Raw genomic sequence first — 23,845 nt, 5'->3', positions numbered from 1 at the left:
AATTCTAATATTTTTCAAATGTAATTTCCATTTCTAATGGTGATTTGCCACTGTACAGTAATGCTGAAAAAGCCTCTATGCAGTCCTGTTAGTGTTCTTAAAGAACCTAAAAGCTGGAACCAGTAAAATCCACAGAAATTTACTCTTGCCTTTAAGAACTTTTGAAAACTGTTAAAAAAAAAAAAGAAAAGGAAAAAAACCCAACAGGGAAGGAACTTAAATACTGAGACCAAATGTAAAAGTCAGATTTGCTGGTTCTCAGTGACAATAGGGGAATTTCCAAGAGGGGTGAGATGGAAAGGTCTAGGGTTGTGGCTTTTATATCTCACTGATTTTCATCTTCCACATCCTGCAGTGCTTCTTTATTCTGCTCTTCACCATCACCCTGCATGTCTGAAGTCCTTAGTGTCAGATTATCACATAACAACTGCATGGTAAGTGTAGAGTCCTTATAGCTTTCTTCACTCAGTGTGTCCACTTCTGCAATTGCATCATCAAAAGCTGTTTTAAATAAAAGAACCCAACAGACTTGTACTGAAAGAGGAGGGGTTTCATGAGGGCGTGGTAGATCAAGGTTAGGTATTTGGACTTATTTCATGCTGTTTATCCTAATATGGAAATAGTTTGTGTCTGTTGAAATGTAAACGGGAGGTAGAAAAAGGAAAGGGAGAGATTGAAAATCCCAGAAGGAAAGAAAATCTATTTAGTGAAGCCTCTGGAAAGTACAACCCAAAACACAGGCCATATATAAGGTAGGAAAGTTTTTCCAGACAAGGAGAAAAGGAGAGTTATGCTTGCATATCAGTTTGTGAGATAGGTTCCAAGCAATTCGGAGGCTTCCTTTTGACTATTAGGTCTGCAAATAAAGAGGTATGGCGATTTTCTAAGAATGGGGTGAGCGATTATTGAGATGAGAAGTTAGAGCTCTATGTATGTGTGTGTGTGTGTATAAATGTATATATATAAATATAAATGTAATATGTAAATGTATATATGTGTGTATATATAATATATATACATATATTTCCTCAGATATCTTTCCATCATGTAAAAATGTAAAATTAATTCTTTCAAAATCATCCTTTATTTCAAGTCTTTTTTTTCTACTCTTTCTATAATATTCAATTCTACAGACTTTCTAGCATTTTTAGACTCCTTTCTCCTGCTTTGTTTCCATTTCCTATATACTTTTAACACCTCCATGAAGTCACCAGTCTCATTGTTTCTTTTTCCTAGTCTTGCATTTCATTGTCCATGTCTCTTTAACCATAGTGGTATTACATCTATAATCAGTAAATTCCTGTGTCATTGGTATAGCTTTCCTGGCCTTAGCAGCTCTTCTTCTTTTCCCATCATCTCCTGCATTGTTGGCAGATTTCTAAAACACTGCATCTATTTGTCATTTGCTTACTAAAACTTTAATTATTTCCACTGTGCTGACAGGATAAAATCCAGTCTTTTATCATGAAATACAAAGCTCTTTATTATGGGCCTCAAACTACTTGTAACAATTTATGTTCAACTAAAGCCAACCAAATTGGCAACTCTGACAATGACAAAAGCTCTATTCTTTTATCCATATCTAACTTGAGAATTCATAGCACTGTTTTTGTCATATTCCTTAGTTTGGAATGCAGCCTCAATATGACCAGTTCTATAAAAAACTGACCTTTTATGTACCTTGTATCCTAAGAAATCTATTTAGACTATCTCCCATTCATCTCCTTCCTCTAACTTAAATAACATTTATATTAATATGTACAGATGACCAAGAAGCACCTGAAAAGATGATCAATATTATTTTATAATTATTAGAGAAATGCGAGTCAAAACTGCAATGTCATATCATCTCACACCAGTCAGAATGGCTGTCATCAAAACTTCTACAAACAATAGATGCTGAAGAGGGTTTGGGGAAAAGGGAACCCTCCTACACTATTAATGGGACTGTACATTAGTCTAGTCACTATGGAGAACAATATGGGGATTCCTTAAAAAACTAAAAGATTCCCTATGATCCAGCAATCCTACTCCTGGGTGTATATTAGGAGAAAAACATGGTTTGAAAGGATTCATGTGCCCCAGTGTAGCACTGTTTACAATAGCCAAGACATGGAAGTTACCTAGATATCCATCAACAGACAAATAGATAAAGATGAGGTGTATATATGCAATGGAATATTATTCAGCCATTAAAAATAATGAAATAATTCCTTTTGCAGCAACATGGATGAACCTGGAGATGATCATACTTAGTGAAATAAGTCAGAGAAAGACAAATATCATGTGATATTGCTTATATGAGGAATTAAAAAAATGATACAAATGAACTTATTTACAATATAGAAACAGATTCACAGACTTATAGAATGAATTGATGGTTACCAGGAGAGAAAGGTGAGGGGGAGGGATAGATGAGAAGTTTGGGATTGATAACCAACAAGCACCTACTATATATAGCACAGGGAACTCTGCTCAATAGGTTGAAATAATCTAAATGCGAAAATAATTTAAAAAAGAATAGGTACATGTGTATGTATAACTGAATCAATTTACTGTACACCTGAAACTAACACAACATTGTTAATCAACTCTATTTTGACATAAAATACAGTTTTTTTAGAAAAAATTAGAAACATTAAAAAGTTAAAAGTAAAAAATAACATTTATGCTATTTATCATTGATTTGGCAAACATTCCAATGTTTATTTTTATTATATGTACAATGATATATGTTAAAGTTTAAGAGCCAGGGTTCAGAAGTTAATTTCCATTTAAAACTCAGTTCTATTTAAACTTAGTGACTTTGGTAAGTTTTTCAAACTTCTTTGTACCTTAATGTCTTCATCTGTAAAATGATTTGTGAAAATCAAAGAAAATTTATATAATTTTATGTATTGCTTGCCAGGTATCTTGAACATGACAAATGCTCAGTATGTCTTAGAAGTATTTCTTGTTGCTGTTACTACCACTATTTTGTGATTTTTAACATTTCATTTTTTCTCAAATGAAATTTGATCACTTTTGTAGCCCCTAAAGTGAAATATAGTCCCTTGCTTAAACAGGTGTTCAGAAAATACTCATAGCAACATATAAAACATCATGGTATTTCATTAATCTGGCAGTACTTAGTAGTTTTTATATACAGAGTATAATGGTTAATTCAGACAGAGCTCTCTCTTTGTACACAGATACGCACATATTCTCCTGTACATACATAATCCATACATATAAGTGCAGTATGTGAAAAGTGAATCATGGTATCTATTTGCCCATCAAACCTGCTTTTTTTGATTTTGCTGTCATCTTCCCAAAGACTGCAGACAGGAAATTAGAATTTTAGAGATCCTTAACTTCTCTCTTTTTAATCCCCTGCTTTCTCTGTTCAGTTCAGTTCAGTCGCTCGGTCATGTCCAACTCTTTCCAACCCCATGAACCACGGCACGCCAGGCCTCCCTTTCCATCACCAACTCCTGGAGTTTACCCAAACCCATGTCCACTGAGTCGGTGATGCCATCCAACCATCTCGTCCTCTGTCATCCCCTTCTCTTCCTGCCCTCAATCTTTCCCAGCATCAGGGTCTTTTCCAATGAGTCAGCTCTTCGCATCAGGTGGCCAAAGTATTGGAGTTTCAGATTCAACATTAGTCCTTCCAATGAACACCCAGGACTGATCTCCTTTAGGATGGACTGGTTGGATCTCCTTGCAGTCCAAGGGACTCTCAAGAGTTTTCTCCAACACCACAGTTCGAAAGCATCAATTCTTCAGTGCTCAGCTTTCTTTGTAGTCCAACTCTCACATCCATACATGACCACAGGAAAAACCATAGCCTTGACTAGACAGACTTTTGTTGGCAAAGTAATATCTCTGTTTTTGAATATGCTATCTAAGTTGGTCATAACTTTCCTTCCAAAGGGTAGCGTCCTTTAATTTCATGGCTGCAGTCACCATCTGCAGTGATTTTGGAGCCCAGAAAAATAAAGTCAGCCACTGTTTCTACTGTTTCCCCGTATATTTGCCATGAAGTGATAGGACCGGATGCCATGATGTTAGTTTTCTGAATGTTGAGCTTTAAGCCAACTTTTCACTCTCCTCTTCCACTTTCATCAAGAGGCTCTTTAGTTCTTCATTTTCTGCCATAAGGGTGGTGTCATCTGCATATCTGCAGTTTCTCTGTACCCCTTCCTAACCACATGTTCAATCAATATAACGATCGGAGTCTGTCAAGTTTAGCTCTGACATATCTAGGGAATCTGACCCTCTTCTTTATTCCCATGTTTTGTCACCTATACTCTGTGATATCCTTTTAACTTCTCTTGCTGCATGTTGTAAACTCCACATACTCCGTCTTTCACAGCATCTCTAAGTTTATTGTTTGAACTCAAAGCAGGCACTTAACACATATTTGTGGAAGGTGTTAAAAGACCAAAATAGAGTTAGCCTCTGATTATGTTACCTGAAAAAAACTTCTAGTCCATTTGGTGCCTTCGCGAGAATTAAAGAAAGCTCTCCTTTCTCGAGTATAGGCAAATAAATGCAAATATATATATATATATATATATGCATATATTAATTAAACTTAGAATATTATTGCACAGTGTAATATCCTGCTGCTGGGGAGCTTTTCAGAGCCCTTATTTCCACGTGTGCCCAGACTTGCCTACTCACAATGCCTCTCACTTGAAGGATCACAGATACTATCAGCAACAAGCACACTCCATATCCTACTTCCATCCCACATAATATCATATTTACAGCAGGAAGAAATAAAAGTAACGGTGGGAATATCCAAAGGATGGCCCAGACACGGAATATCTGATATCACTGACTGTGCCAATGAGTCTCTGTGTCTGTGCTTTTCTGAGTGTGTGCCTGATGACATGTACAGCATAGGGTTATAGAGTATAGGGTTATCTCTCGTGTGAGAGCTGGCACTATTCCTGCTTACTCCTAAGCTCTCACATGTCTAGGGTGTGAACATGCCTAATAAAATGACATCCATGAAGTCATGAAGCCCTTGTGCAGGGCACAACCCAAACAGACACAGGAAGAGCTTTTATGTTACCCTTCCATTTCTACCCATCTTACTTCAGGATAAAATCTAAACAATCTGTGGCATTTAAGTTACTTGTCTGGGCTTCCCTGGTGGCTCAGATGGTGAAATGTCCATCTGTCTGCAATGCGGGAGACCCAGGTTCAATCCCTGGGTTGGGAAGATCCCCTGGAGAAGGAAATGGCAGCCCACCCCAGTACTCTTGCCTGGAAAATCCCATGGGCAGAGGAGCGTGGTAGGCTACAGTCCATGGGGTCACAAAGAGTCAGACACAACTGAGTAATTTCACTAAGTTACTTGTTGCTTTGGGTCCTATATCCCCAGCCTTATCCCCTTCTACTCCTATATACAAAGAAAATTTCAGTCTTGAGAAACTACTTTCAGATCACCAAGTAATGTTATAATATAGTATAGTGATATGGTAATATAATAATAAAATCCCCACTTCAATCATGTACTAGCTCTGTGATCTTAAACATGTAACATATTTCATCTTAGTTTAACTTCATAGAATTTCATTTTTATCATATGTTCAAATTTATAAGATTTCTTTTGGGTAGAATAAAATTGCATCCTTTTGCTTGTTTAAAATTCCTACATATAGTTAAAGTGAGCACACTGAGTGAATATTGATAATACAATCTGAAAAATAATAAGGAGCCATTAAACAATTTTACTTAAAATAGAGTGGTAGATAAAAATCATGAAGGTAATCATAGAGGGCTTCAAGAAGGAGGTGCCACTTAAGATGGGCCTGAAACAGGATAAACAATAAGGAGAAAGGTCACAAGAAGGGAGGTTTCTATTGAGACAAAAATATATTGATATAGAAAGTCTTGGGATTTGTAAAAGGAAAGAGATTATTGCTTTTCACAGAATCATGAGATATGAGAAAAAAAAAGGAGAAGAAATAATATAGAAAGATTGTTTAACCCAAAGCTGTGGGTTCTAGTTTAACAAGGTTGGCCTTTGTTTTATGGATTATAAAAGGCCCTATATATTTCTTGAGGAGAAAGTAGACATAACCAGAATTGTACTTGAGGAAAATTTATCTGATAGTGGCAAATGAGACGAGTAGAATCGTGTGGAAGGAGCTTATATAACTTTCTGTCCTGCTTGCACTTACTTTCTCTCTCTTTTATTTCCAACATATTGCTACTCCAAAATTTTCTTCATGGGAATGAATGCTGTTCATCAGTCAATACACCACCTCCGTCTCCTACTATACCCACCAAATTAGTTACCAATTCTTGGCATTTCTTCTTAAGAACAAAGTGCCTCAAATAGTACCTTGCTTACATTAAGTTTGTTAGGATTGATCAAAATATTGTGATCTGAGCCATAGCTATCTTTCTCCAGAATTACTGTAAACATGCTCCTAATTGGTCTCCCTGTTTCCATTACTAACCCTCCTGAGTCATTCCCCAGGAAGGGACCTTCTTCCCTGTGTCTTTCAAGCCAATAGATCATGACCCAGATCAGCTCAGAAGCAAAGGGAAGCTTTTTTCTTTGAGAAATGTAAGATCTGGAGCACATGCTATCCAGAGAGACTGGGGGCAAAGCTGCTTTTATTTTATTTTTTAAATTTTTAATTGGAAAGTGGTTGCTTTACAATGTGTTGATTTCTGCCATACAACAATGTGAATCACTGATAAGTATACAATTGTCCCCTCCCTCTTGAACCTCCTTCCCACCCTCCGCCCCATCCCACTTCTATAGGATGTTACAGAGCACCAGGTTGAGCTCCATGTGTTATACAAGCAACTTCCCACTAGCTGTTTTACATATGGTAATGTGTATGTTTCAATGCTACTCTCTCAATTTGTCCACCTTCTCCTTCCCCACTGTGCCCACAAGTGTCTCTACATCTGCATCTCTAGTCCTGGGCAGGGGCTTCCCTGGTGGCTCAGATGATAAAGAATCTGCCTGCAATGCGGGAGAGAGAGGTTTGATCCCTGGGTCAGGAAGATCTTCTGGAGAAGGGAATGGCAACCTATTCCAGTATTCCTGCCTGGAGAATCCCATGGACAGAGGAGACTATGGGGTTCAGTCCATGAATTGGCAAAGAATCAGACATGACTGAGCAACCAACACTAGTCCTGGGCAGGGCTGCTTTAAAGGAATCCGGTCAGCAGGAGGGACCAGAGTTCCCACGGGGGCGGGGCAGGCGCATCTCTGGTGTAGGCTGAGGCTCTAGATCGCAGTGCCCACTGCAGCGTCTCTGCACATGACCGGCCCGCACATCTTGAATTGAGGGTCCTCCACGGAGCTTATTCATACAGCTGGAAGAGCTGGGGTGTAGTTACCACAGCCGTTTCTCTCCAGGAACTCGGGTCTGAAGTGCCAGTTTACAGTTCTCTATGTGGGGCACTCTGTGAGCAAGTCAAACTAGACTAAGCACAAAGGAAAAAAGGTTAGACTTCATTCTATTCCCCAGATTCTAGTTTTGTTCCCCTGGATTTTTTTTTTAAATATTTATTTATTTATTTATTTTGGCTGCCCTGGGTCTTCGTTGCTGTGCAAACTTTTCTCTAGTTGTGGTGAGCAGGGTGCACGGGCTGCTTATTGCAGTGGCTTCTCTTGTTGCAGAGCTCGGGCTTCAGTAGTTTCCGCTGTTGGGCTCTAGAGTGTCATATTTCTTTTTTTTTTTTTAATTGGAGTATAATTGCTTTACAACCTTGTATTCCTTTGTGCTGTACAACAATGTGAATCAGCTGTAGGTATACATATACCCACCCCTTCCTCTGAACCCACCCCTCCCAATGAACCTATTTGCAGGGCTGGAATAGAGATGCAGACACAGAGAATGGACATGCAACTCTTCATTCTTGAGGGGCGCCAAGGGGCACAGTTCGGATGTCTGTAACATCTTCTGGCTAAGTGTCAGCCTCATCATAACCCAAGTAGAGGAGAACTTTTTCCAGTTGTTCTTAGATGGGTTTGATGGTCACCAGGACTCAGCCCTAACTGTACCCCTCAGCAACCACAATTTGTCTAACCTTTTTGAGACAAAGGACGCCAATTTAAGATGCCCAAATATTAGCAAGGAAATAATGGTTACATGTCAAATTTCTAAAAATGAAGGTATCTAGGTTTGTTGTTTGTAGGCAAGTGTTCCCTGAGGTTGAGGTCACTGCTGTGGCTTGAATATCCCTGGTTACACTTTGGTTGTTTTTCAGAAGAGAAGCTTGAAGAAGAGAGAGAGTCACATGAGTAGTCAAGGAAATCCATTGCCAAAGGTTGTCTCTTGGGAGGTTGGGGATTGGGGTCCCTCTTAAATCCAGTGTGAACTCTCTCCTGCAACTTTGGAGAAGAATTGATGGTTAGGATCACTAAATGGAATCTGGTCCACTTAGGTGAGCTGACTTTGTGGGTTGCTTGTTTTCCAGGTTTTTAGGTACACCCCATCTCCTGGCTGGAAAGGGTGGAGGGCCGGGTTGATGGGCATGGGCAGTACCTGGTCATCATATTCCTTGAGAACTTTCCTCGCTTATTGGGCCTCCCTGATGGCTTGACAAGCTGCAGTTTGGGGGAAGAAGTATGGCCCATGTTCATTAACTAGACACCCATGGCTTCCTAGATTGAAGCCCAATTTTGTGTTTTTATCTAATCATCCCTTTGAACAGATTGGAGAGTAACTGGATGGATCTTGCCTTTAAGGTGTGAGGACTAGTTGCCAGGTCACTGGCTCAAGGTGGCCCTTTTAGCAGTTGCATCTGTCTGTTGTTTTCTTTTGTTGTCTCTGCACCCTCCTTTTTGGTAAATCCTACAAGGAATCACTGCCACCTTTTTTGGAAGCTGAACTGCTTCTAAGAGCTTCAATATGCTTTAAGTCATGTTTCATCTGTTAATTCTTCAAAGTAACTATGGGCTTCCCCAGTGGCTCAGCAGGAAAGAATCCAGCTGCAATGCAGGAGATGCATTCATGGGTCGGGAAGATCACCTGGAAGAGAGCATGGCAACCCATTCTATTATTCTTGCTTGGAGAATCCCATGGACAGAGGAGCCTGGCGGGCTTAAAGTCCATGGAGTCACACAGAATCAGACATGACTGAAGTGACTTAGCATGCACTTACACACATGTATGACGTCATACACATTTGGGGAATCTGTATAAGCATTTAAGATACTCTCCATCACAAGCACTAAGGCTCAGGTGATGGCTGTCAGCCCCACTTTCTATGCAGAAGTCCCTGAGAATAGGGTTCTTGCTTTTATGACTTGTATCTGGGAGGTCAGTGTGTATTGCACCAGGCTTTTCCCCCGCTCTCATAAAACTCCTCCCCTCTGTGAACCATTCCTGTTCAGCATTTAGGCAAGACTCACTTCTTTGGTCAAGTCAGGACATCTGTAATAGATGTGCCTATGGTTCCTAGAAAGTCATACTTCAGGGTCCCTGTTTCTCTGGGTAGTAGGTGGCCTGATTTAGTGTGTGACAGGTTTTTATGGTAGCCACGGGGTTGTCTAAAAGCATAACGTGACCTTGAATGGACCTTCTGGGGGATAGCCATTCATTTAGAATTTTTTACACCTGAACCTACTGTGGAGTCCATATAGTAATTGACTGACCGATCATTGACTTTTCATCTTCCTTCAGCAGGGTTGTAATAGCTGCTTCTGCCTGTAGGCAAGGAGGCCATCCCTTAGCAGTTTGATCTAATTGTTTATAGAGAAAGAAGCAACAACCAAGAAAAGTGGTACCAGTTTTTGAGGCTGATTTCCCTTCTCTCATGAATGTAAAGGTCAAAGGATTTAGCTAAATCTGGGAGGACCAGGGTAGGAGCCTGAAGACATTGCTTTTTCAATGGTTTAAAGGGTGCTTAATATATAAATTTCATTCACAAGGATCATCATTCTTTCCTTTCAACTTTTCATGTAGAGATCTAGCTATTAGGCATCAGGAATTCAGATGCAGCAAAATTCAGCCAGTCCCAGGAATCCCCTAAGCTGTCTTCTAGTTTTAGAAAGGCAAGGCTGCAAGTGGCTTCTTTCCTTTCCTGGTATAAGCCTCTCTGGCTTTATGTGAGAATGAAGCCTAGATAGGTCATCCTAGTTTATGATATTTGTGCCTTTCACTTGGACACCTTATATCCTTTATTAGTTAAGTGATTAAGGGTGGTTACATTATTTTTGTCAGAGGCCTTCTTAGTAGGTCTGACTATCAGAATGTTGTCTACATACTGGAGGAGGATTAGGTCTTTAGCTAAAGTTTCTCAGAATATGGTGGGAGAATTTTTAAATCCTTAGAGCAGGACTGTCTAGAAGTGTTGTTTTTGTTGTGTGTTTGGGTACTCCCCAGTGGATTTCTTTACCAAAAAAGTGAGGTTATAGGCTGATTGACAGTCTAAAAACACCCTGGTCAGTTAGGCCTAATGGATCTATGAATGCCCATTCTTGGGCTTTCCCTGATATACCCATAGCTTTACAACTCTTGTGATCAAGTTTGCCTGAACTGGTGTTCAGTACTGAGTAATCAGTACTGAACTGATTACTGGCATCAGTATCAACTAGGAATTCTATAGGCTTCCCCCCTATATCCAGTGTCAGCTGGGGATTCTCAAGGGTCAATTGGAGTGCCAACTAAGGGTTAAATGGCACTGACTAGCCCCATTGTTTTTTGTATCTGTTTGGACCATCTGCCTTTGAGTGTCCAGGATCTGCCATTTCCATCTCCCTTCAGGTGTGGCTAGGTCATTTGCTCTTCCATTCCTCTTGTTTATGTATGGTGCACTGATTGCCTTCTAGTTTCCTGGGCTTGTTATCCCATGGTGGTGACTGGGACATCCCATTTCACAATAAGATCTGTTAGAGTTCTTAGAGTAGCTAACAGCGTCCTATATCATCTAGTTTCTCTCTCTCTCTCTCATACACACACACACACACACCTTGCCTCCTACTCATCTCTTCACCTCGCTGATGCAACTCTAGTCAAACGAACCTTCTTTGCTGTTTCTCCACACGTCCAGGCATTTCCCCCTACTTTAAGACCTATATATTGTCAATTCTTTCTGTCTGGAATCTCTACATATGTCTCTCGCCTTTATAAGACCTGGTCTTATACATTCTCTTTAAACATTAACATTAAACATTAAGAATTTAAACATTCTTAAACATTCTCTTTAAAATTTCAACCTGTTCTGACCCTGAAACTATTTATCACATTCATCTGCTTCTACATGTCACCTTTCTATACACTCTTAACATTTATAAAAGTATTATCTTTAATTTAATTATTTGTCTATTCCTTCTAAAATAGTAGGTCCATGAGAACAAAAATAGTGTATTGTTGTTATTATGTCTAATGATATATCTCAGTCCCTAGAGCTTTGTAGGCATATAATAGGTATGAGATAAATATATATTTATTGAATTAGTGAATTAATTTAGGTTTACTTTGTGAAATGACTTTACAATAATATTGAAAAGACAATCAGTAGAAGGCACTGATTTCCCATAATAGGAAATTCAACCTAGGCACTTTATTCTAATTTGAATAAAATAAGTAAATAAAATAAAGCATTTTACAAATAGAAGGGCTTTATTTTATTGCAGTGCAATTATCTTTTCAATGTTAGCATCCCCAGTAAGTGCAGTATTAATACTAACATTGAAAAGATAATTGCACTCCAATAAAATAAAGCCCTTCTACTTGTAAAATGCTCAATCATCCATGCTCAGTCAAGGGGAGTTGATAGAACCATTAATGAAATTAAATAATTATTAAAATATTTATTCAATATCTATTATGTGACATGTGGTTTTCTGAAATTGGCCTACAGAAAGGGAACACGATAAAAAGATCCCACTACCATAAAGGTTAACTCTAGGGAGAATACAGGCAAAAGATAATCAAATGATCATCAAAGTTTTAGGAAATTTCGATTGCTATTTAGAAATAGCTATTTAGAAAATATCAATTGCTATTAAAACAGTAAAACAGAGTAAAATTATAGAAAGCAAATCAATGAAGCTAATTAGAGAATGTAGTCAGGAAATGAAATTTGAGCTAAATCCTAAATAGTGAGATGTCACCAGTGTAGATATTCAGATACTTGGGGAAGGAAAGTCACAGGAGAAGGATACAGCAGTGCCTAAAGCTCCTGAGAGTAGCTGGCATATTTGAGGTACAAACAGAATGCCTGTGGATGAGAGTGAAGCATGTTGTGAGGTCAAGAGGTAAAAGAGCTGGGGTTATGAAGATCACTGTAGACATCTCATTACTTTTGGAAAATCATTTTTTTCCCGCATTTATGAAAAAGAATAGCTTGAAACACTTTATTTGGACAACTATATATGTTCAATAATATACTTGGAGTCATTATGAAACAGATATAATTAATGTTTTCTTGTTAGACTTTTATTTTTGACATGTTTTTCTTAACTTCTGAAATTAAACAGACTCTCCACCTTAAATATTTTTTCTTAAGCTAAATTTACTTTTCTGTGGCTAAAATGTTCTCCTTTATTTGATATTTTCCCCCCAAATGTAGCAAGAAAGTCAGTCCTTTACTGTATATAACTATTTTTCTGAGGTTTCAAAAGAAGACATTATGCTTTAATACCCTGAAGATTTATTTGTAAAACTTCTACAAGGAAAGAAGGGAAACCGCAGAAAATTTTGAAGCAGGAGATGAAAAGTCATACAGTAGCTTGTTGAAATATGGTTGGCAAATGATGAGGTGAACTGTAGAATAAGAACTAAGAATTCTCTTCAGGCCTGGAAAGTTGTTGGAGTTATTAAGAACCCATGAACTGATAAGTCAGGGAGGGAATGTTTCAGTTAAAGCAAAATAAATAGATTCCAAGAGAAAAGGAAACTTGTGAATCTATTCCATCATGAACTATCAAAAACATATAGTTATTTTCATCTCTTCTTCTTTTAAAACATTACTCAAATGTTTAATACTTAACTTTAAAAATGAGCTTTAATCCTCAGTATTACCAAATTATAGAAGGTGATTAAAATATATATATTTTTTGTTGATGACCCTTGGTTTCCTAAAAACATTATCTTGAGTTATAACACTAGTTTTAGTATTTAAAAAGTTAATAAGAATGAGAATCGTTTAAAAAAAAAAGAAATATGTTCGTGTCTAGCTATTTTAAACTTGTAAGTTAGTTATTTAAAAAATGAAGCTCACCCCAGTTAGGTTTTGCTAAGAAAAATCTATTTATGATCTTATTTTCTCATTAAGTATTCTTTTAGAACATATATAGAGAAACTACATTAGGCAAACTACATATGTCCAGACAATAAATCTTTAAAACTCACATATTTTCTAGGATATACCTGTGTAAACTAGAGTACTTATAGAGTAGATCTAGCTATACAATATACCTGGACATTTTATGTATTGTTCTTTAATTCAAACTGTTTAAATATATTTTTTTTACACATTGAAAACAATTCTTAAGATCTCAGTATTTTTTTTTCTCACTTGTTCTTGAACTGCCCTGCTTCTCTAAAATATCTTTACTCATATTTAGCTCATATATAATGCAAATGTTAAGAGTAGTTAACTTTAGTGCTGTGAAACTAAGGATAGGGGTCAGATGGAGGGTGGAAAGATTCTCATATTTGGCCCTTTATACTTAAAAGATGGGTTGAATCTATTGTTCATGTATATTAATTTGTTATATTCTTAAGGATGAGTACAAATATTTCTGTTTAAAACAAAACAAAACAAAACCCAGAATCTGTACACAGATGTTTATAGTAACTTTATTCATTCATTGCCAAAACTTGGAAGCAACAAACATGCCCTACAGTAGGTGAATGGATAAATAAACTGAATGGAATATTATTCATTGCTAAATATAAATGAGCTATCAAACCATGGAAAGACATGGAGGAAATTTAAATGCATATTAATAAATGAAAGAAGCCAATCTGGAAGGCTACATGTTGTATGATTCCAACTATATGACATTCTGTAAAAGGCAAAACCATGGAGACAGTAAAAAATTCAGTAGTTGACACACATAGGAATTGGTAGAGGAAAGGGATGAATAAACAGAGTAGAGAGGGTTTTTAGTTCAGTGAAAGTATTCTGTATGATGCTACAATGGTGGATACATGTCACTATACATTTGATCAAACCCATAGAATGTTCATCATCAAAAGTTAACCCTAAAGTAATGTATGGACTTTGGATGATTATGACATATTCACGTATGTTCATCAGTTGTAACAAGTATACCAGTTTTGTGAGGAATATTGGTAATGGGGGAATTATACATGCATGGGGGAAGGGAGTATTTGGACAATCACTGTACTTTTAAAATTTTGTTGTGAATCTAAAATGACTCTTAAAAAAATAAGCAAAAATATCTTTAAAAAAGAGATTTATGAAATGTAAAAAATATATTTAATCTTTGTCTGAATATAGAATAACTTTTTAAAGATGTTAATTTAAAGACTGAGAAAAGCAGTCTAACTTGGGGGGTGAGGGGAAATCATAATTTGGAGACTCTTAGAATGACTTGTATAAGAACGTGCACATTCTTAGCTATACAATGATTAAATCCCCAAAGAAAAGAAACCTCTTTACTGGGGTTAATTCTTGTTGGAATGTGTAGAAGTACATTATGAGGACTTCATGGTGATTTTGGATAATAATGATGGGAGAATAAAATGAAACTCAAGATCATTCCAATAAAACTGTAGGTCTAGCCTCTCTACAGAAAATAAAATATCTCTGACATCTACAACTAGAAAACATTTTGTTTAAATAATAAATTATTTTAAAAATAAATTTAAAAATTTAAATAATAAATAAAAATTTGTTTTAAATAATAATAATAAATTTTAAGTAACCCTGACATACAACCATGATTGATCTGATAAACTGTATATACAATGTTTTTTTCAAATATGGAAAATAATTTTTCATCTCTGAAATCAATATCCAAATTGGAATGCTTCATATATGTTTACATGTTGAATTAAAGGAGGTTCTATATTTTTAAATATTCTGCTATAATTCTAAGCCTGAAAGACCTTGCAAATCACTTAGCAATTGAAAATCTTCCACATACACAATGTTTTTTTCAAATATGGAAAATAAGCTTGCATATCTGAAAATAGTATCTGAATTGGAATGCTTCATATATGTTTACATGTAGAATTAAAGAAGGTTTTATATTTTTAAATATTCAATTTCTAACTGTGAAAAACCATACAAATCTCTTAGCAATTGAAAACTCTCCATTTTATATTTAATTTTTTCTACAACAGAATGAAAGACTGATAATTATTCAAATTGTAACTAGTGTTATGGAAGCATGTAATAATTTACATTCTTTAAGTAAATGTGGCTTAGTACTTATGTTCCAAGTCTTGCCCAATTCCATCCCAGTAATCACGAGTTTTAATTTGTGAAGATAATGTACCCTAATCCTATTTACTTATGCTTCACCATGGGATAAAATGCGAAGGCAAGAACTGTCTGAGTATGAATATTGGCCCTTCCTTCAGTTCAATTCAGTCAATCAGTTGTGATTCTTTCAGCCCCATGAAATGCCGCATGCCAGGCTTCCACGTCCATCACCAACTCCAGGAGCTTGTTCAGACTCATGTCCATCGAGTCGGTGATGCTTTCCAACCATCTCATCCTATGTCGTCCTGTTCGCCTTCTCCATTCAATCTTTCCCAGCATCAGAGTCTTTTCCAATGCATCTGCTCTTCACATCAGGTGGTCAAAATATTGGAGTTTCAGCATCAGCACCAGTCCTTCAAATGAATATTCAGGATTGATTTCCTTTAGTATTGATGAGTTTGATCTCCTTGCAGTCCAAGGGACTCTCAAGAGTCTTCTTCAACACCACAGTTCAAGAGCGTCAATTCTTCGGCACTCAGCTTTCTTTATGGTCCAGCTCTCACAACCATACATGACTACTGGAAAAACCATAGCTTTGAGTAGAGAGACCTTTGTCACCAAAGTAAGGTCTCTGCTTTTTAATAAGCTGTCTAGGTTTGTCATAGCTTTTTTTTCCAAGAAGAAAGAGTCTTTTAATTTCATGGCTGAAGTCACCATCTGCAGTGGTTTTGGATCCCAAGAAAATAAACTCTGTCAGTTTCCATTGTTTCTCCATCTATTTGCCATGAAGTGATGGGTCCAGATGCCATGATCTTAGTTTTCTGAATGTTGAGTTTTAAGCCGGCTTTTTCACTCTCCTCTTTCTCTTTCATCATGAGCTCTTTAGTTCCTTTTTGCTTTCTGCCATAAGGCTGGTGTCATCTGCATATCTGAGGTGATTGATATTTCTCCCAGCAATCTTGATTCCAACTTGTACTTCATTCTGCCCAGCATTTTGCATGTTTTACTCTACATACAAGTTAACTTAGCAGGGTGACAATATACAGCCTTGAATACTCCTTTCCAATTTGGAACCAGTCCATTGGTCCATGTTTGGTTCTACTGTTGCTTCTTGAGCTTCATACAGATTTCTCTGGATGCAGGTAAGGTGGTCTGGTATTCCCATCTCTTTAAGAATTATCCATAGTTTGTTGTGATTCACAAAATCAAAGGCTTTAGCATAGTCAATGAAGCAGAAGTAAATGTTTTTCTGGAATTTTCTTGCTTTTTCTATGATCCAGTAGATGTTGGCAATTTGATCTCTGTTTCCTGTGCATTTTCTAAATCCAGCTAGAACATCTGGAAGTTCTCTGTTCACATATCATTGAAGCCTAGCTTCAAGAATTTTAAACATTACTTCTCTAGTGTGTGAGATAAGTGCAGTTGTGAGGTAGTTTGAACATTCTTTGGCATTGCGTTTCCTTGGAATTGGGGCTTCCCTGCTGCCTCAGCTGGTAAAGAATCTGCCTGCAATGTAGGAGGCCTGGATTCAATCCTCTTGGTTGGGAAGATCCTTTGGAGTAGGGAATGGCTACCCACTCCAGTTTTCTGGCCTGGAGAATCCTTGGACTGTATAGTCCATGGGGTTACAAAGAATCGGACACAACTGAGTGACTTTCACTTCACTTCACTTCTTTGGGATTGGAATGAAAACTGATTTTTTCCAATCCTGGGGCCACTGCTGAGTTTTCCAAATTTGTTGGCATATTGCGTGCAGCACTTTCACAGCACCATCTTTTAGGATTTGAAATAGCTCAACTGGAATTCCATAACCTCTACTAGCTTCGTTCATAGTAATGCTTCCTAAGGCCCTCTTGACTTCATACCCCATGATGTCTAGCTCTAGGTGAGTGATCACATCATGTTTATATGGTTTATTAAGATCTTTTTTTGTGTAGTCCTGTGTATTCTTGCCACCTCTTCTTAATATCTTTGGCTTCAGTTAGGTCTATACCATTTCTATCCTTTATTGTGTCCATCTTTGCATGAAGTGTTCCCTTGGTATTTCTAACTGTTTTGAAGAGATCTCTAGTCTTTCCCATTCTCTTGTTTTCCTGTATTTCTTGCACTGATTGCTGAGGAAGGCTTTCTTATCTCTCCTTGATATTCTTTGGAACTCTGCATTCAAATGGACATATCTTTTCTTTTCTCCTTTGCCTTTAGTTTCTCTTCTTTTCTCCACTATTTGTAAGGCCTCCTCAGACAACCATGTTGCCTTTTTGTATTTTTTTTCTGAGGGATGGTTTTGATCACCACCTCCTGTACAATGTCATGAACCTCCATCCGTAGTTCTTCAGGCACTCTGTGTGTCAGATCTAATCCCTTGAATCTATTTGATACTTCAACTGTATAATTGCAAGGGATTTGATTTATGTCATACCTGAATGGTCTAGTGGTTTTCCCTACTTTCTTCAGTTTAAGTCTGAATTTGTCAATAAGGAGTTCATGATCTGAGCCACAGTCAGCTCTCGGTCTTGTTTTTGCTGACTATATAAGCCCTTCTTTAAAGACTCCCAAAGTGAAATTTCCAATGCTTCTTTCTACTTCTTCTTTAGAGAACAGTTTGAAGTCTTTTCATCTCTCTCTTTAGCCAGTGGTAGATCTCCTTAATCTTCTCTGGGTTGCTGAAATTACTGTAAGAGACTTCATATTTATTAGAAAACCTCAAATCAATGTGTATGCAAATATTCACACTCATTGTTTCTGTTTCCCTGAATGCAGGGTAGAATTAATCTTAAATATTTCTTCTAAATGTGTGTCTCTTTGTATGTGTGTGTATGTGTGCATGGGGGCAGATGTGTAGGTGTGTTTGTGTGTGTTTACATTGTTCTAATGAAGAGAATAAAGGAAAAATAAAATAGTTGAATTATATTGAAAAATCCTATTGTCTGTAATTTGTTACCTAGAACATGACCAATTAAATGTTCTAGGTAACATTTTATTTAAGAATTAAATTAAAAGAGTATTTGTATTGGATCTTACAAGAGTATTTTTATTGGATCAAGTTGGATGGGGAAAATTTACCAAGCTATTATGATGATATAAATATATGAAACTATGGAAGCATGTAAACATGATAGGAATAATTTAATAGGAGCATATGGTCACTAGTTTTTAACCAGTTAAAATTAAGAGACAAATGTGATTATTCACCTTGGACAGAGTCTATGTATTTTGCATCTGTGAAGATTTAGTCATTCATTTAACAAATATTTGTTGAATATCCCTAGCACTGAGAATAAATAGACAAAACACTAGTGGTCTTTATGCATAAAAAAGCTCAGAGTTTAGGAGGACCTTAAAGCTACTGGAGGGCTAGTTAATAATATCATTTTGAGCAAGTATCTGCTTACATTTAGGTGATTCATTTCCAAGGCCCTGTGGTAACCTCTGCTCATTAGTAAAGGGACATCTCTTAGAGGGGGGCAGGGGGGAATCTTACTTTTAAAATAGGAGAAGCTGTGGTAAAATCCTGAGTGGAAGTCTTGTTTCACCTTCCCTTGGGTTCACATACAAGGCAGAACTCTGATATTGTCAAAAGGGCAGGAAACCTGACTTTCTGAGCACCTTTCATAAGACACTTTCTTCAGTTATAAATGTAAAGAAGTAGAAGGAATCTGAGACACTGGAGAGTCTCTCACTCTGTAATTCACTAGTAATATGGTGGCCCATTTTTATTTAAATTAATTTAAATTATCCTATCAAATAAGTTACGGTGGAACTTTTTTTGTATTTTTTGTTCCAAATTATATTAAATTTCTATTCAAAAATTCACTCCCAAGTCACTGTCTGGTGAGTCAGCGTTTGCTCCAAATTACTGGCTGGGTGGAGGTGATTCTAGAAATGAGCAACTTGTCACCGATTTCCTGGAAATGTCTCTCATTCTTTCTTTTTTTTTTTTTCAAAGCAAATGTTTTGTATTTCCTTTGCAACCATTTTTTCCCACAGGTTTTTTTCATATTTATCTATGTCTACTTGTACATTTTCTTCATTTTATTTTTTTGATTGTTGAAATTCATTTTTTTTTAATCTGTCATTGGGGATATGCTGATTTTTTGTTTGTTTGTTTGTTTAATTTATTTTATTTTATTTTTTAACTTTACAATATTGTATTGGTTTTGCCATATATCAACATGAATCTGCCACAGGTATACACGTGTTCCCCATCCTGAACCCTCCTCCCTCCTCCCTCCCCATACCATCATTCTATTATTTCATGATTTTCTTTTCGAATTGCCAGTGAGCTGAAATTCAGGACCAATGAATGGTCTCCCATCTAGCTTTCCATAAGTCTCTCCTGATTTGAGTGTTTTACTTTTCACTCACAATCTTTTCCCTAGACTGTATCTTTATAATATCAACTAAATAAGATTGGAAACAAGTAATAAAATTCAACAAGAACTCTAAATTGAATAGATAAGAGTCTACTTTCTCTTACCAATGATGTTTGCCCAAGTCTTAGTTGAAATAGATAAGCAGAGTAGATGTCCAGCAGCTTACTTTTCAATAGCTATTTGCATTTTAGACCTTTAATCTGATCCTTTTATAAGCAGCTTTCACATTAACATAGCTGACATTCTTATCTAAAATCCAGAAAGCCCCTTCACTGGGAGAGTGAAGGGTAAGGAAAGTCATTTTGAGGATACCACTTCTTTTTCTTGAAAGTAATCAAACCTCTAAAAGATTTTATGCAAGTAACTTAGTGAAAAGCTCACTTATTTGAGGATTGTGTTTGTTTGTTTGTTTTAATCCAAAACCCAAAGGTAAGAGTAATTTATTTCGCTTTATTTGTTTTTATTTACTAGTTGATCTTTAGTATCCTAAGTGCCCCCAGGACATTCAGCTTTCAAGGCTTTCTGCTTTCTGGCCATATGGATGTACAGAAAAATAGAATATTAAATATATTTGTACCTAAAATTAATTGGTTCTTGATTAGAACTTTCCAATATATATAGTTGGCAGCCCCCTTAAAGGGCTTCCCATATGGCACTAGTGGTAAAAAAAACCCTTCCTGCCAGTGCAGAAGGTGCTGGAGATGTGGGTTCAGTTCCTGGGTTGGGAAAATCCTCTGGAGGAGGGCACGGCAACCCACTCCAGTATTCTTGCCTGGAGAATCCCACAGACAGAGGAGTCTCGTGGGCTATATCCATAAGGTCACAGAGTCAGGCATGACTGAAGCGACTTAGCATGCACACATGTATGCAGCCCCCTCAAAAGGGCGAGGTACATGTAAACTGTGGCATTCTCTATATTTCAGTGTCTTCTAATTATATGTAATTAGTCAAAAGGCAAAAAAAAAAAAAAAAAAAATTTCAGACATGTGTCTTAACTGAATTAATTTTTATTACATTTATTAATGAATGCATTGCAAGGAGATCCAACCAGTCCATCCTAACGGAGATCAATCCTGGGTGTTCACTGGAAGGACTGATGCTAAAGCTGAAACTCCAATACTTTGGCCACCTCATGCAAAGAGTTGACTCTTTGGAAAAGACCCTGATGCTGGGAGGGATTGGGGGCAGGAGGAAAGGGGGATGACAGAGGATGAGATGGCTGGATGGCATCACCGACTCGATGGACATGAGTTTGGGTAAACTCTGGGAGTTGGTGATGGACAGGGAGGCCTGGCATGCTGTGATGCATGGAGTCACAAAGAGTCAGACACGACTGAGCGACTGAACTAACTGAACTGAACTGAAAGTGAGCTTCCAAATGATAATATAGTCATTATCCAAATATTACTGAGTAGATTCTTTGACTCTTTGAGTTTTTAACAAAGATTATAGACAATAAGCTGCTGCTAAGTCGCTTCAATCCTGTCTGACTCTGTGCGACCCCAGAGACGGCAGCCCACCAGGCTCCCCCATCCCTGGGATTCTCCAGGCAAGAACACTGGAGTGGGTTGCCATTGCCTTCTCCAATGCATGAAAGTGAAAAGTGAAAGTGAAGTCGCTCAGTCGTGTCTGACCCTCAGCGACCCCATGGACTGCAGCCTTCCAGGCTCCTCTGTCCATGGGATTTTCCAGGCAAAAGTACTGGAGTGGGGTGCCATTGCCTTCTCTGATAGACAATATAAGCCAAAGGAAATAGGATGAAAGATTCTGCATATTTACACTAAATAAGATACTTGTCCCAGAGAAAGAAGACAAGATCAGCTTGAAACTGTTTAAGCAGATGAGCAGGTCCCATATTTGAGGAAGGTTGTGTTTAGAGACAAAGGAGATCAAACCAGTCAATCTTAAGGGAAATCAACCCTGAATACTCATTGGAAGGACTGATGCTGAAACTGAAGCTCCAGTATTTTTTTTTCACCTCATGCAAACAACCGACACATTGGAAAAGACCCTGATGATGGGAAAGATTGAGGGCAGAAGGAAAAGAGGGTGTCAGAGGAGGAGAAGGCTGGATGGCATCATCGATGCAATGGACATGAACTTGGGCAAACTTTGGGAGATGGTGGGGGAAAGGGAGGCCTGTCGTACTGCAGTCTGTGGGGTCAAAAAGAGTCAGACATGACTGGGTGACTGAACAACAACAGCAATGTTTATACTTGCCGTTCTTTACCTTTGTTGAGATACAGAGCTTCCTGTGATTTACAAGTACTATTGTTTCCCTTCCTTAAGAAAATAGGACATAGATATACACACATAAAATGCTCACCAATCTCATTTTATCTCAGATTATCTCATTTTGAAAAAAAAATGAAATCAAATCAGATACACAAAATGTTTTCTGATGCATGTGTATAAGTTTTGCATCTAAAGAGGATATGAATTCCAACGGCCCTCAAAGCCATGTTATTTTCTCAATGGGTTATTTACAGTTTTAGTATTGATAAAGAAACCTAACACTTAAAAGTAACTTTAAAGATTATAAGTTGGAGTATTTTGGAAAGCAATTTGGAAGTAAGGGTCACTGACTTTTGAATGAGCAAATGAATGAGTATTCATATACAAAAGTCATAGCAGTGCATATGTGCTAACTCACTTCAGTCATGTCTGACTCTGCGAGTCTATGGGCCATAGTCTGCCAGTCTCCTTTGTCCATGGGATTCTCCAGGAAAAAATCCTAGAATGGGTTGCCATGCTCTCCTCCAGGGGATCTTCCTGACCCAGGGGTCGAAACCAGGTCTCTTATGTCTCCTGCATTGACAGGGAATTCTTTACCTCTAGTGCCACCTGGGATTAAATTCTAATATAAGCTAGCATGTCTTTAATACTTTCTATATACTGAGCTCATGCTTTTCTATGGGTTTTAAGTCACTTAGTCCTAAAAGCAATTGCCATTAGATACTATTTATTATCCATCATTTTAAGAATGAAAAAGAAAAAATACCCTGAAGGTTAGAAGTATTAATGACTAACCCCACAGCTCAAGTAGTAAATGGCATAGTTGAGACATGATCCAGGTCTGCCTACACTTATGCTTTTACTAGTGCACTTTTCAGGGTATGTGAAAGTGAAAGTGAAGTCTCTCAGTCGTGTCCGACTCTTAGCAACCCCATGGACTACAGCCCACCAGGCCCTCCGTCCATGGGATTTTCCAGGCAAGTGTACTGGAGTGGGGTGCCATTGCCTTCTCCATTAACAGCGGCTAGGCATATTATATTTACTTAGAGCTGGTATACTTGGTGACAGCCTTAGTGCCCTCGGACATGGTGTGCTTGGCCAGTTCCCCAGGTAGCAGCAAGCGCATGGCAGTCTGGATCTCCCTGGATGTGATAGTCGAGCACTTGTTGTAATGCGCCAGGCGTGATGCCTCGCCAGCGATGTACTCGAAAATGTCGTTGACGAAGGAGTTCATGATTCCCATGGCCTTGGACGAGATGCCGGTGTCCGGATGGACTTGCTTCAGCACCTTGTACACGTACACGGAGTAGCTCTCCTTGTGGCTGTGCTTGTGCTTCTTGCTGTCCTTCTTCTGGGCCTTGGTCACAGCTTTTTTAGAGCCCTTTTTAGGGGCAGGAGCAGACTTAGCCAGTTCAGGCATGTCTATAATGACAACACCCAACAACACAGAAGGGGTATGGATTATGTTAATGGAAAATCTGAGACGGCCTAAATATTCAATAATAAAGGAAAGTTTAAGCACTCCATAATTATAAATATAAGATGGAATATAAGAAAGACAAAAATTAAATTTAACCAAATATAGTAATGTGGTGGAAATGCTTATAATAGGAAATTAAGTGTATGAAAGTAGTGTAAAAAAATACTCATGTTGGAAATATATATGTGCAATATTAAAATAATTTTGTATGCCACTTGACAGAATTAACAGGAATTCCTTAAATTTATACTACTAAACAATTTATAATTGTTTATAGAAAACATGTATTCCTCTTATAATGATAAAAATAAATTTTGAGCTATTTTTGTAAATGCTACTAATTTCAAAGTTTGTCACCTGTTACTAGGACTGCTTAAAACTATAA

At 37.5% G+C, this 23,845-nt stretch overlaps 1 protein-coding gene across 1 annotated transcript; it reads right to left on the bottom strand.

The window, feature by feature from the left end:
- Window positions 1-325: 325 nt before the first annotated feature.
- On the bottom strand, window positions 326-23,400 carry LOC133246887 (histone H2B type 1-L-like). Its single transcript, XM_061415460.1, has 3 exons — window positions 23,047-23,400; window positions 9,623-9,674; window positions 326-501 (listed from the first exon to the last, which is right to left on the bottom strand). The coding sequence occupies exons 1-3, from the start codon at window positions 23,398-23,400 to the stop codon at window positions 326-328; spliced, it is 582 nt and encodes a 193-aa protein (XP_061271444.1).
- Window positions 23,401-23,845: the final 445 nt, after the last annotated feature.

Source organism: Bos javanicus, chromosome 4 (genome assembly GCF_032452875.1).
Source record: "Bos javanicus breed banteng chromosome 4, ARS-OSU_banteng_1.0, whole genome shotgun sequence".
NCBI classification, from domain to species: domain Eukaryota; kingdom Metazoa; phylum Chordata; class Mammalia; order Artiodactyla; family Bovidae; genus Bos; species Bos javanicus.
Note: the sequence above shows the minus strand (reverse complement) of the source record. Positions and strands in the feature narration are given on the sequence as shown.